Source organism: Rhopalosiphum maidis, chromosome 2 (assembly GCF_003676215.2).
Source record: "Rhopalosiphum maidis isolate BTI-1 chromosome 2, ASM367621v3, whole genome shotgun sequence".
Classification (NCBI taxonomy): Eukaryota; Metazoa; Arthropoda; class Insecta; order Hemiptera; family Aphididae; genus Rhopalosiphum; species Rhopalosiphum maidis.
This window is the reverse complement of record NC_040878.1, coordinates 35,988,199-36,003,185: the sequence shown is the minus strand read 5'-3', so window position 1 is coordinate 36,003,185 and position 14,987 is coordinate 35,988,199. Positions and strand designations below refer to the sequence as shown.

The 14,987-nt window shown below is 25.3% G+C and overlaps 3 protein-coding genes across 7 annotated transcripts in view; 2 read left to right on the top strand and 1 right to left on the bottom strand.

Annotated features, from left to right (window-relative positions):
* Positions 1–3,975: 3,975 nt before the first annotated feature.
* LOC113553982 (uncharacterized protein C9orf85 homolog) lies at positions 3,976–4,703 on the top strand. Its single transcript, XM_026957598.1, has 2 exons — positions 3,976–4,089; positions 4,168–4,703. The coding sequence occupies exon 2, from the start codon at positions 4,176–4,178 to the stop codon at positions 4,608–4,610; it is 435 nt and encodes a 144-aa protein (XP_026813399.1). The 5' UTR covers positions 3,976–4,089; positions 4,168–4,175; the 3' UTR covers positions 4,611–4,703.
* A 2,320-nt stretch (positions 4,704–7,023) lies between these two features.
* On the top strand, positions 7,024–11,228 carry LOC113550886 (60S ribosomal protein L24). Its single transcript, XM_026952829.1, has 6 exons — positions 7,024–7,170; positions 7,381–7,456; positions 7,575–7,660; positions 7,724–7,885; positions 10,983–11,055; positions 11,116–11,228. Exons 1-6 carry the CDS (start codon positions 7,166–7,168, stop codon positions 11,185–11,187), a joined length of 474 nt encoding a protein of 157 aa, XP_026808630.1. The 5' UTR covers positions 7,024–7,165; the 3' UTR covers positions 11,188–11,228.
* A 1,994-nt stretch (positions 11,229–13,222) lies between these two features.
* Positions 13,223–14,987, bottom strand: part of LOC113551977 (mitogen-activated protein kinase kinase kinase 4) — a 25,090-nt gene continuing 23,325 nt past the window's right edge. For 2 of the 5 annotated variants that reach the window (XM_026954600.1, XM_026954598.1), the window contains 3 exons: positions 14,869–14,975; positions 14,094–14,273; positions 13,224–14,018 (listed from right to left, as the gene is read on the bottom strand). In XM_026954600.1, coding sequence (XP_026810401.1) covers positions 13,935–14,018; positions 14,094–14,273; positions 14,869–14,975 — 371 coding nt within the window. In that variant the 3' untranslated portion in view covers positions 13,224–13,934. Of the gene's footprint in view, positions 14,019–14,093; positions 14,274–14,868; positions 14,976–14,987 lie in introns of all 5 variants that reach the window. The other 3 variants (XM_026954602.1, XM_026954601.1, XM_026954599.1) reach the window with 2 other exon arrangements.

The following is a 14,987-nucleotide window of genomic DNA, read 5'->3' as shown; positions in this document are numbered from 1 at the left end:
TACAGATGTATTTTTTTTCCTTTTTAATTTATTGAAAGTTATGACAAATATTAAACATTTTCTTTTCTTTGTGTTAAAATTAAAAAGTTTTATGTACATAGATAACGCAATTTGAACAAGCAAATTATTACTTTTGTCAAATAAATAAATACCAAAAATTAAAGAATAAATTTTTGTTTTTAAATAGTTTATTATTATTTGCCGTGTCATTTTTTATTCAATGTTCTCCTATCAGCATATTGACTGTCTTATTGAATATTACAATACTGTTATATTTTTGACAATATAAACATATGATATTTACAAATTATGTGTGCAAAATAAATTATCTCTATAGGTATAGGATTATGAAATAAATATCCAACTTACTAGACGATACGTCAAGATTTTTAATAAGTCTTATTAAATAATTACTTGATGTTGATTATGGCAAGCAGAAGTGTGTCTATAATTTATCAATGGATTTTAATTACAGATTTTATATTTTATTTTACAGGTTAGTATTATAATCATGTGTATAATAATAATATGTTAGGATAACTGACACATTTGATTGTATGCAGCTGGTGTATTTTTCCATAGGTAGTTCGGGTGAATTGGTATATAAAAGTACTTTTGAGGGCAACTGCAGGTACATGCCATGGGCTATGGCTATTACAGCATGTGGGAGGATTAAGAAATCATAACTTCCTCCCTTGAGTTGTGTTCTTACATGAAGTTTGTAATTTTGGAAAATTATTATCAGCACAACTCTCATCGGAAAAAAACCATATATGTGCACTATCCAACTAAGACATTTAACGGTTTTGGTATGTCATTAGTCATTACGTTATAACATATAGGTTCAAATACAGCCTGGTAAAAAACTTAGGTACCTCGTATATGTAGACATGCAGTTGAATATGTTGAATTCAATAATGAGAAAGTAAATTCTACAGTCAACAGCTACTACAAACATAAAAGAGCGACAACTTCGGTTGTTTTAAATTGTAAATCACATTTCTGGAAATTAGTGTATAATTTTGAAAATAATGACAAACAATTTACATAAATAGGTATGATTGTATCAAGCCCGGATTAAAATAATTTTAGGTCTAGGACCAAATAATTTTAGGGGCCCATAACCATAATCAAAATATTGGTGACCCACAAATAAAAATATTTCAGACAAAAAAAAATTATGTTTGTATAAATAATTGTACATGTTTCTTTTAATATACGAAATATACTATTATTATTATATCCAAATATTTCTGATTTAATAAAAAAAAATCATACTATCCACCAAGGGCTCACTATTGTTTAATATACGTTGTATATATAAATGTGAATATAGACTTTATATATTTATATTGTAATATATCATTATTGGTAAAAAAATTAATTTCATACGCTCATAAAATGTTTTCTATATTGACGCTGGAGTTCTTTTTTACAGTTATTTGAAGGATAACTTATGGGAAACCTTGTATTGGACTTTTAACCATAGGTAAAAATCACAAAAATTTTATGAATTTTCAACCAAGCAAAATTCCTTGCTAATTTTTGCAATTTTGACATATTTCATAAACATTTGAACTTTAGATGCTTATGAACGAAAATCATGACTAACGATTTTTGATTTTTTTTACTACACTAAGTACAGCCTATAATAAACCTTGTATTAAATTTTAAAGATTTTTTTTATTGGCATTTCAAGAAAAAAAATTTAGAAAAATCAAATTTTTAATTGTCTGCAAATAGCTTAAAAAAATTCAAAATATTTTGAAAATGTAATCGTAAATAGATAACGCTAATATAAACATTTGTTGAAAGTATTTACAATGATCCGTTTTTGAACTGAAGCAAAATAAAAAAATCGATTTTGTCGAAAACTATACATAAAAATTCCTGATTGTCCGTTAATTTTTTAGGGTTTTTCCAGACACTTTTGTGAACTACTGAAAATTTTTTACTTTTGACCCACCAAAGTACCAACTAGATAATTTTAGATTTTTCTTTCAATGAGGGGCTGAAGTCAAAAATCGAAGCATTATTACTACTCTAAAACGTGATGACAGACACACAAAAAAAAATTTAAAAAAAACATACATCATTGTAAAATTAATAAATTCTTCACTCCGTTCAGAATCCAAAAATGTTGGTTAATGATGGGTACAGCTTTGTTATACATTTTGTATCAAGTTGGTAGGTATAAGTGTGTTAAAATTGAATTCAATGATATTCATGTATCATAATTAGGATTTCTATGTATTTGCATGTTTTTTCCTTAAGTCTTAATTGATTAGTTGTCTGATATGTCCACAATTTGGCTTATTCTTGATTAAATAGTACAATTTTTTTTTGTATTTATTTTTTGAACGTCTACAATTATTGGTTTATTTGTCGAATTATCGTGAATATACTACCTATCTAAACTAAAATGGACTTAATACTAAATAAGAATAAGGGATTCAAAACATTTCTAAAAATGTGTAACATTATACACGGTGAATATAAAACGAAAGAAAAAGATATTAATATTACTTTAAATCCGGGACAAATCACGTCATTTAAATATATGCTTGATATTATGCTTCAATAACATTGTGTGTTGTGGAAAGAAGTTTCAGCCATTATAAATCTTCGATTTAATCACCGGTCGTTCACTTTTGAAAATTTTAAAAATATACTTAAATCTATTAATTTATAATTAAACATAATTTAATAATAGCATGTAATAATATTCACTAATATTTAAAAAAAAATGTTTTTGCATATTTTTATAAATAAAACGCATATTGTACAATTTTTTACTGCATAGATATCCTAGCCCTAATCATAACATACGAAAAATGATTCTAAACGGATACAGTGCTTGGTGCTTTTTTGATATTAATATAACTATAGCCTATAGGTATAGGTATTAAAGTTATTTATTTTCCTTTTAGTACCTAATTTAGTACTAAATCAAGTTTATAATTTAGTTATTCCGAAAATATTGTATTTATTATATTTTTAGGATTTAATTATTATAAATTTTAATAGTATATAAATAATTTACAAATATATTTAAACTGGGTTTATACCCAGGTATATCAACTTTTTAATTATTTTTATTTTATTATTAAATATTATTTAAAATTTTATAATATCTCTGTCTGTAAATATCTACCGTAAAACAGTAAAAATAGATTCATAATATATATATATAAGTAAATAGGTAATATTCTATATTCTAAAATAAATCAATAATATCATTGCGTAAAACATAAATCATAATAACATAATATACGTAAAAATGTTTAGGTCTCCCAAATATTATTTTTAAATTATAACATAACTATATATAATATAATTATTTATCGTTTAAATAGGTAATTTCGTCCAAATGTCTATAAAAAATAATTCTTTTTACATATTATGGTGTCATTTTGATTTATGAACAATTTATGAAGAATCTTGTATTAAATTTTCAAAACTAAGATTCAAAAAGAAAAGTTTTTATGATTTTTAACAAGATAATTAATAGTTTGTAATTTTGAAGAATTTAAAAAGATTCTAACTTCAAATACATATAAAACAAAAATGTGCCTGAGTAATTTTAATATTTTTTTATAGACATAAGAATAACTTTTATGGGAATTAATTTTTCAAGAATTTTAACTTATAGTGAATAATTTTTTATTAACTACTTGTGGACCATTCAGAAATAAAAACACAGATCATTGTAAAATCAATACATTCATCGCTCCTCTCAGAATCTATAAAAGTTAGTGCTTAATAATTTAAAATTTAAATAATGAAAATAAAATCATTATTGATGAATTATAAGGACCCAAATGAAGTTTTGTTTCCTGAAGATGTGGCAATGTAACTAGAAACAATAGCCGTCCTTCTTGGTAATAGTTAAAAAGAACGACACCGCAAGCGCTTAATATTTTGTTTTTTTTGTATTGAACGAGTCGCTTATCTATAGTTTCTTTATCAGTTATCATGTCTTTATCTAATATTTGCGGCGTGCTTTCTACAGTATCTGAAAATTGAACTGATTCGCACAGAAATAACTGAAAATTATTATTAATTGGGCCAGTTAAAACTAAATTTAAGGTATAGTCTAGTTTTTGTTTGCAACGTATCTAATCCATACTGTACTTACCGGCTTTTAATTTTTTTTTTTTTTATTAGTTGACGCCATGAGTAGTCAAAAAGGAAATGCAGCACGTATTCGACCGCAAAAACATCAAAATCGATTTGCGTTTAAAAATAATCTCCATGATACAAACATACGTACCAAACGTTTGAATTCAATACAAATTCATAGCGTTTGCCCTCGGTGTAAGGACATATTAGAATGGAAAATTAAGTACAAAAAATATAAGATGCTAAAAGCACCCAAGAACTGCAACAAATGTCATAATAAGACTGTCAAAGAAGCATACCATACGATGTGCCATCAGTGCTCAAGCTCCTTGGAATTATGTCCCAAGTGTGCAGTTCCGAGGATCGAATGGGCTAAAGATGATCAGAAAACAACTTCTGAAAATGGAGGTGATAACAAAAATGATTTAGAAAACAGTGATGATGAAAATGACGATTCAGGAAGTGATACTTGCAGTAATCCTAGTTGACCTGTATATATTCTATATTGTTATATCTAACTCATTTCCATATTGTTTCATTATTTCTATTGGTCGGATTAAAACTTACTTTACAATAAGGTATTTTATTTAATATTTATTATTATTTAGTGATACCTGAAATTTTAAAAAATACGAATAATTTGTTTCATTTACATTCAAATTTAACCCTGTTTATAGTAACATACAGTGGCGTAAACTGAATGCTACAAACGCATCTAAAAGTGGTGGTGCAAAGGTATGTTTCTGCACCACCAGAAAATCGTTGAAATATATAATAATATATAACCAGATACACAATCGTGAATTTTGTGCATGTTATAGGCATTATCAATTAAATTATTATTCTATCTATATTCTAAAACAGTAAAATCAAAAATATAGCAATAGTTTAGTACCTGACAAATTAGAATCAAAAATAGAATACATAAAACAAAATGACATTCAAAAAGGTTTTCGATTAATTACAGACATTAAAAATATTCCTATCAATACCTACTAATATAGCAGGTTGCAAAAGATCTTTTTCTTGTCTAAAGTGATTAAAAACTTACTTTAGAACGACTATGGGGCAAGAAAGGCTTAGTAGTTTAGCTACTTTGCAGATCGAAACAAGGATAATATTAATTTGGACCAAGTAATTGATGAATTTGATTCAGGGCCAAGAGGACATAATAACAACTTAAAATAAATAAAAGAACATTTTTGACTATTTTTTTTTTTTATTAATATTATAATAATAAAGGTTTTACTGCTAAAATAATTCAAAATTTACTTATTATTTAAAGAAATATATAGTTTATAGGGAAGGATTTTACTTAGAACGTTGGATTATTGGTGTATTAGAAATTATAGGATGAGCATATGCCTCTGCACCACCAGAAATTGGACCCAATTTATACCACTGGTAACATATCAATGGATGATTTGATCCTTGGATGAGAGATTAGATAAGTAAATAAAGCATAATAATATTAATAGTATTATGAAAATATAAAATACTAAACAATAGTAACTAATCAATAATATATATTGTTTATTTAAAAAAAATTTAAGAATAAAATATAATTGAAAAAATAAATTTGTTTTGATACAATAGCATTTTTAAATAAAATGATGTTATAAACTTATAGCAGTTACAAAATATTAATGCCATTATCTTTCTTTAATAACTAAATATTTGTTTTGAAACTACACCTATTAATCTGAAAAAGGCATATAATAGTCATATAACTTACAAAATCTAGAAAATGTATTATAATAAAAATGTATTTACTACAATACTAAAAATGTTAATGCAAATTTGATAACTTAAAATTATATAGAAATCATAATTTTACGATTTGCATAATATTTAATTTTTTTTTCTAGTGCAATTGTACAGGGATAATCTTTAAAGTTTATAGAATTTAAAGGAAAAATATTTTGAGCAAAGCACATATTTTTTGGAATATTTAGTGTTATTGAATATTAGAGTATACAAATTGTTTTTAATATTTATTGCTGGATTAGATTTTATTATTATATTAATTTCTCCAACAATTAATTATTCAAACTACTTATTCAATGTTCTAATATTTTATTTCTGAAGTTGAACTAGATATTATGTAAAATGTATCCAAGATGGTTAAAAATGTATTATTTAATATTTTACACTTATATAAAAATTTTTACTTTTTTAGGAACTCTGTTAACAAAATTGTACAATTATATAAGTGTTTTGGCAAAACCATTTCAAAAGTATTAAAACTTGAATATTAAGTATCAACTTCAGTATATATTTTTTATTGTAGACACTGCAAGCCTATTTATATCTTCATATTTTATACTACCACGACGATGACGAGACACGGCCATCACTTAGTACTTACACATTAAATACACAAACCTGTGCCTGTGGGTGTTATACTGTTATCACTTTATCATCAGATAAATAAAACGTATAATTTTTTCAAGTTTCCTACATATAATAATATAATATTATTCATGACTTTTACTATAGTCTTTAATCGTGCTATTACCTAAATAATAAATATTACGAATTAAAATTGAAAGTTAATAATTATTTAAGTTACATGGTACTAAATTGCCAATACATTACTGTAATTAATATAATTTGCCTTCGAAATGACATCAAAGCTCATCAACTATTTATGTTATCAAATTAAAAAAAAAACATTAGTTATTTGGTAGATAAGGATCGAGGTATAATTTATTTATGTATACATATATCCCAAGAGTGTTTTCCCTTTTACTTCGTTAGAATTTTAACTTTAATGTTCCGAAATTCGTTCACTATAGTCTAAAGAAATTAATAATTGAACATTTACTAAATTTCATCTTATCTGAAGTAGTTCCTTGCCGAACAAATAAATTTAGGTCGTACACCAAAAATTATCATCGTTGGCTACACTGCATCGCGTAACCAACTTCATGTCGATCGTAATGCTGTTTGCAATGCCGATTTCTAAGCTACAACACTTGTATGCTGAGTTGATAATCATTTTCTTATAACCCATAGTTGGAGTTCTCGTAAATTCGTCAAAATGAAGTAAGTTTTATCCACATTAATCTAGCTTGCGTAACGATTTGAAAAGTTTTTACGTAGACAAATGCTTTTGGTGTTACTCGGCGCCACATAATTTCCTTAGTTTTCACTCATCCGACGATCATGGACGTCGAAATATCGCTTTTGAATATACCGCCAAACTATCCAAAACTGATGGTTAATGTAATGTTTATGTATTTATTTATTACTTAGGATCGGACTTTGCGCCTACAGTGGGTACAAAATCTACCCAGGACATGGCAAAACCATGATCAAAGCCGACGGAAAGGTAAATTTTTGTGCTCATAGTCTTCGATTACGCTTGCCAAAATCTCACTCTTCCAAAGAGTGCCGTATTTCACTTAAACAATTCTTAAACTTTAATAAATCTTTTACAACCAATATAGACATTCACTTTCCTCAATTCAAAATGCGAGCGTGCTCACTTAATGAAGAGGAACCCCCGTAAAGTGACATGGACAATATTGTACAGGTAAACAATTGTTGAATGTTATCCTTTTTTTGTATGTGTATCTTATTGCTTGCTATTATTTAGACGCAAGCACCGCAAGGGTCAAGAAGAAGAAACGACCAAAAAGAAGACCAGAAGGACACAAAAATTCCAACGTGCTATCGTTGGTGCATCCCTCACTGATATTTTGGCCAAGAGGAATATGAAACCTGAGATGAGGAAAGCTCAACGAGATATTGCCATCAAGTGAGATAATATTTCTAACTTCACCGTTATTTTTAAAAATTCTTATTCAGTTGAAAATGAATTTATATCGTAAAAATTATCCCTTGTTTATCGTGTTTGGATCTTATATTATATCTGAACGTACTGGCAAGGGTATATTAAACAACATCTTTTAAACACTCATATATCGATTTTAAATGATGTAATGAAAGTACCTGTCGAGATGTACAATAAAATTTTAAGGAATAGTTCAAGTTTTAGTTCAAAGACTTTAATATAAGTATATGATTGTATGTATTTTACGTCCAGTGATTATTTTTAATTTGTATTTGCTACTATTGAACAATGGTAATGATTAAAAATTACTAATGAGGAAGTTATTTTAAATCATTTAAGTTTACTTTGAATATTTATCCTGTGATTACTTTAAATATGTATTTGCTACTATTGAACAATCGTAATGATTAGAAATCATTACTGAGGAAATTATTGAATTTAAATAAACAAATAATGTTGATTTTTCAAGCTTAACTTATTTATTTCCTATGATTATATTTTTAACTCGAGTATTTGCTATCTTGAATCTCTAAATGAAGATACATAAAAATATATGAGGAATAAATTATACATAATGTAATCTAATAACTATTTGAAGAAATATTTTTTAAAGTTACGCTACAATTTAAGAATTAATATTAATTTTTTCATTGTGTACAAATAGTGATATCTTTATGATTATTATTTTTTAATTCGAGTATTTGCTATCTTGAATTTAATACATGATGAGAAACCATTTATGAAAGATTTCACTTGTGTAGAGTACATAGATATATTTTTTTAGTAAATTTGAAATAAAATTATGCTAATGTTTAAACATGATTTTCTATGATGTTTATATAAGTATTTGCTACTATTGATTATTCTGATAATAAATTTAATACTGAGAAAAACATTTTTGAATAATATTATATATTATTCTACTGTATGTACTTGGATTAAAACACTTAAACTACAATTTTATAGCATTAAATATATTATAAATACTGTTCATTTTGTTGCAATATCAAAATCAAAATTAGTATTACTGAATTAGAAATATCCAAACTAATAAGACTTATCAATATAAGAAGTCCCAAAATATTAAATCCAATGATATTTATACTATAAGTATTTTCTATGATTTAAATTTTATAATATTAACTAAAATAAATGTACTGAGAAACAATAGAGATACTTAATGTTAAAGTAAAAAAGGTATTTTTGTTTTCTTCAAAAAGAGAAGTACTATTGTTATGATAGAATATATTAAGATCCTTATGATTATTTTTTTAATTCGAGTATTTGCTATCTTGAATTTTAACATGATGAGAAACCATTTATGAAGGGTTAATATTTTGTATATGTTTTAGGTATGTTTAAATATTTAGATCCTTATGATTATTTTTTTAATTCGAGTATTTGCTATCTTGAATTTTAACATGATGAGAAACCATTTATGAAGGGTTAATATTTTGTATATGTTTTAGGTATGTTTAAATATTTAGATCCTTATGATTATTTTTTTAATTCGAGTATTTGCTATCTTGAATTTTAACATGATGAGAAACCATTTATGAAGAGTTAATATTTTGTATATGTTTTAGGTATGTTTAAATGTTTAGATCCTTATGATTATTTTTTAATTCGAGTATTTGCTATCTTGAATTTTAACATGATGAGAAACCATTTATGAAGAGTTAATATTTTGTATATGTTTTAGGTATGTTTAAATGTTTAGATCCTTATGATTATTTTTTTAATTCGAGTATTTGCTATCTTGAATTTTAACATGATGAGAAACCATTTATGAAGGGTTAATATTTTTTAGTATATGTTTAAATATTTCATTATTATTATTTTTAATTGAATAGAAATCTTAAATTTTAACACGAAATCATTTATATAAAATGTATATTAAATCTACTATATTTTTGTTTTTAATATTATTTATACTTAATTTAAAATAGTTCTTTTTAAATGTAATCTCTTGCATTAATCTTATTAGATTATAAACAATGTTAATTTCACTTGCGAAATGGAATGTAAAAAAAATTGTATATGCTATTTAAATATATTGTATAATATATTATTATTTTAAATTACAAAATTAGACCTTAATAATTTTCAACTTTTTTTTTTAAATTTATTTTAAACCCTTGTTTATCGTGTTTGGATTTTACATAAGTTTGAACGTACTGGCAAGGGTATATTAAATAATATATCTTTTAAACACTCATATATCCATTAATAATGATATAATGAAAGTACCTGTCGAGATAAACATTCAGGTTTTAATATGATAGTCAATTTACTATAATATTTTTAAAAGATAATTATTTATTATATTTACCTATTAACTTTCTTTTCTTTTCCCTTGTTTATCGTGTTTTGATTTAACATAAGTTTGAACGTACTGGCAAGGGTAAAATAATATATCTTTTAAACACTCATATATCAATTAAAAATGATATAATGAAAGTACCTGTCGAGATAGACATAAAAATATTCAATTGTATTAAGTGTATCGTGTCATTCTTGAATTAAATTAAATATTTTAGTATAGCAAATTTACTGATGATTGTATCAGTAGTTCCTCATCACATTTAATACAATATTATTTGAAACTGACTTTGACACCACTCATAAATGGGTATATAATATGTATCATAATAATTCTAAATATAAATGATTTTTGTATATTCCTATGGCTTAATTGTCTTTTCCCTTGTTTATCGTGTTTTGATTTTACATAAGTTTGAACGTACTGGCAAGGGTAAATTAAATAATGTATCTTTTAAACACTCATATATCCTTTTTAAATGATATAATGAAAGTACCTGTCGAGATAAACATAAATAAATAGGTTATTTTTGCATTTAGTTGCTCTCAATACCGAAATTTTAAATAAATTTTGCCTTCGTGATAGTAATGACTAAGTACTAAGATATGTATTGTTTAAAAATATTATTACTAAGGTAGCTGAATAAATAAATTAATTAATCATATAGTAATGTAATTTATGCTAAGGAAAATCTGTTATCATAAATATGGATATGTATTTAAAATTCAAACTTTTTAGGGCGGCTAAAGACCAAAAGAAGGCTGCTAGAGCAGCTAAGAAGCCTCCTCCACCACCTCCATCAAAAACGAAGGTAACATTTATTATAAATGATTTTATAATTTTTATTCAACTTTTTTTTTTATTTCTGTAGAAACAACCCAAGAAAGTGCAAACCAAATCTGTACAACAAAAGGCTGCTCCTCGTGTTGGTGGAAAACGATAGTTATTTTCATCTATTAATAAAAAAAATCATTGAAAAAAAAATAGTTTAATTTCATTTACAAACCTTTCCTTTAAAACTGCGTTCTAAACAAAAATTACTTTAATATGTTAATGAAAACCTATTATCTATAGTCTTGGTCTAGAGTATCAAATTCTGTTGATATGTAAATGCCTGGATGAATAGTTCTATTTAATAATAAAATTAATTACATGACCTTTTCAATGACACATTGATTTTATAGGTTTGTACACAAAAAGCATTAATCCATAGTTTTGTATATTAGTCCAGGGAGTCAAGTCAAAACCCCAAGTAACTGAAAAAATCTCACCCATAATATGCTACAAAAAATGTCCAATTCTTAGCACAAAACAACCCGTATCTCAAAAAAGATATTACTTGGTTTTGAAATTTGAATACGAAACAGGAAATTCAAAGAAACTAGAATATAAATATTAATTACACGACCAAGTATAAATATACAAAATTAACTAATGACTAGTGAAAAATTATCTACCTATGACTAATAAGTTATTTATATCAACCATTAATTTATTGTATCTATAAAATATAATAAAATTTATTACCTTTAGGCATCAAACTTTATTAATGGTTATTTCAAGAACTAAAAGTATTGAACTAGTTTTTCTGCAGTCTGAACTGAAACCATGAAAAAATTTTAAATACCTGTTATCAAAAAATTGCTATTTAAAACGTATCACCCGCATCTCGTTTTGACTCCCTTTTTTAGTTAAATGCAATTTTATATTTATTCATTTTTTAATATATTTGAATAAGTGATTCCTCTTATCAAACACTGATTATTTTTATGAAGAAAACATATTTTTATTGTTATACATTTTCAAATGGGAACATAACCTAACGGTTAACCGTGATTAGAATTTCAATAGACATTGAATTTGAAGTAGTAATTTACAGGATGTGTAAGCAGTATTATACCAACATTTTGAGGAATTCCCTGTACCTCTCCACTCACTTACAGTTTTTCTGACTTCTTAAGAATTTTAGATTTTTATGTATCGAAATACTCCTAACGTTTTCTTTAAAATATCAAACTAAATATATTTCATTTTGACCAATAGATTTTAAGATGCTAAGTATTAGATTAAAAAATTGCTTTATTCTTTAAAATCAGTATGCAATATTATGTTTTAATCCTTAAATGACCATAAATGAAATGGATTATTCAAATTCTTGAGTGTGATGTAGGTCACTAAGCTAAAACAAAATTTAATCAAAACTGCCATTAGCTTACACCAATTTACTTGTTGCTAATATCATTAGACAAAATTATAAGATATGCTTGTAGCATATAGAAAACAATTATAATATACCGAATCTAAGAAACAGTCTAACCTCTAACCTGTAAAAACCGGGCCTAGGTACTTTCGTCAATTTTAGCTCAAAATTCCTTAGGTTATGACAAAATTAATGTTAGTTTTTAGATGTCCGATTTTAATTCTGAAAAAAATTTGAACTACAGAAAAAACGGAGTGTTTCGTACAATCTACAGATATTTTTCTGGTGAATTTAAAGATTTTTTTCAGAATTATAATCATACAACGTAAACTAACTTTAATTTTGTAAAATCGATGAATAAGTTGTAGTAAAATTTAAAATTTTGTTCATAAAGTGAAATTATTTTATCCAGTTATTGACGTGTACATTTATGTACGAGTGGCATCCGTCGGCGGCTCCAGTTGTTATCTGCATGGAATTTCACTCACACTAATAATCATTTACAATTAACACATAAATCCCGGAATGGCTATAACGAGATTATAAAATGTCTAAATGATGTCCCTTAAATAATAATCATAGCGAGACCCCTTAGAACTTGATAATAGCATTATGATTTATTTTATAATTATAAATTATAATAAAGTAACATTAACATGAATAATATTTATATGATTAACCATTTTTTAACATAATTATGTATATTTTTTAAGGACGGCATGTATAAGAATATAAATTATTTAATAACTATTTCATACATAATGTAAAACAAAACAAAAAATAATGATAAATATAGAACAATATAAATATGAGGTATTTCATATTCAATGAAACATTAAGAATGCTAACAATTTCGCATAATAAGATACTGCACTAGTTGTGATGTGATCGATAATTAAAACTAATACATAGAAATAGAATGTAAGGTACATATTTTAAAATAAAAGTTGCATTTAGTATAATATATAAAACTATCTACATAATACCCAACTATAATAAGCATTCACAAATTACTTACAAACATGGTAATACAATTTATTTTGTTTCTTAAATAATTAAATTATAACACTTATTTATTTATTATTATTTTTTTGTCATTAAAATAACCAAAAAAAATTAACTATAATTTTTAGTCCAATAATGATGTCACCCAATGATTTGAATACATATTTTTTTAATTTCTAGTATGATAAAATTTAATTACTAGGTAATATATATAATTATCATTATTATATATGATACATTAGAGATTAAAAAATTATATTTACAGTTTTATCTATCATTAGTATATGTTGACCTAACAAAAAATATTAAAACATTTTTATGAAATCAACATGTGATGGTCTAATTTTAGTGAAACTAGCCAAAAAAATTTATATTAGATAACAAAATATCCCAAAGTGAATATGAGTAAATAATTAAAATGCTGCACAAATATAAAGTTTTAAGTATACAGTATAGGATTAAAATAACATAAAAAGTATAGGATGCTATCGTTTAAAACCCAATTTAATGTATTCTTCCAGCATTGCAGTTGAAGATATTCGACAGGAAACGCACTCTTCAGGCATAACCTAAAACATCGGAAAATTTCAAATGAATAATCAATATACAAATTTAATATTTATCAAAACTAAAAAAATCAATACTTTAATGAAGTTATGTTCTTGTAGTTCCGAAATAGTTGCTCTTGAATACGGATCGTGTTGTAGACAACTGTCAACAAACTGTTGGCCCTCATCACACAGTGTATCTGGTATAGTTGGAGTCACGCCCATACCCACTTTAAACATGATTTGGTAATTGGAATCATACTCGTGCCATGGTCTCTGTCAATACAATAATTGTAACAATATTTTTTAGTTCTATAGTATTTACAAATATTATAACCAGGGCTCGGTATTTAAAGCATTTGCTTATTTTTATGAATTGACTTAAAATGTAGTAGAGTGCTATGGAAGTGTATGTCATGTTACGTGCTGTTCAATTATGAAATTTTAAAGTGCTTTTTTTTTGCTTTTATCAACAATTTTTTAAAAAGATGCTTATTTCAGTTTTTCTGATTATTTTTGCTTTATTGACTAGTTTTTCTCTTTTTATAGTTTTTTCAGAAAATCCCTTGGAAAATCTATAAACAATAAGAAAAATGTTTCGAAAGTGAAGTTTAATTTTCTTATAATATAATTTTTTTTTTTTTTGATTTTTGAATTAGAAACTTTTCCTGGTTATTTTGTTTCAATATGTTTTGTAATAATTAATTATATTATTTTTAGCACAGTTACAAATTAGATCTAATACCTACTTTATCATGTAAAAATAAAGTTTTTTATTTTAATCAAATATTTTTGCTCAAATTAAGTTTTTTAAATGCTTATTTGAGTGCTGTAAGTCCTGAGCCCTGATTATAACACTTTCAATGCTTACTTTGCCTGAAGCCATTTCAATTATCACACATCCTACTGACCAAATGTCTGCAGCTCTACCGTGTCCTTCTGAATTGGATTTCATAAAAACCTCTGGAGCCATGTACGCTAAAACATTTG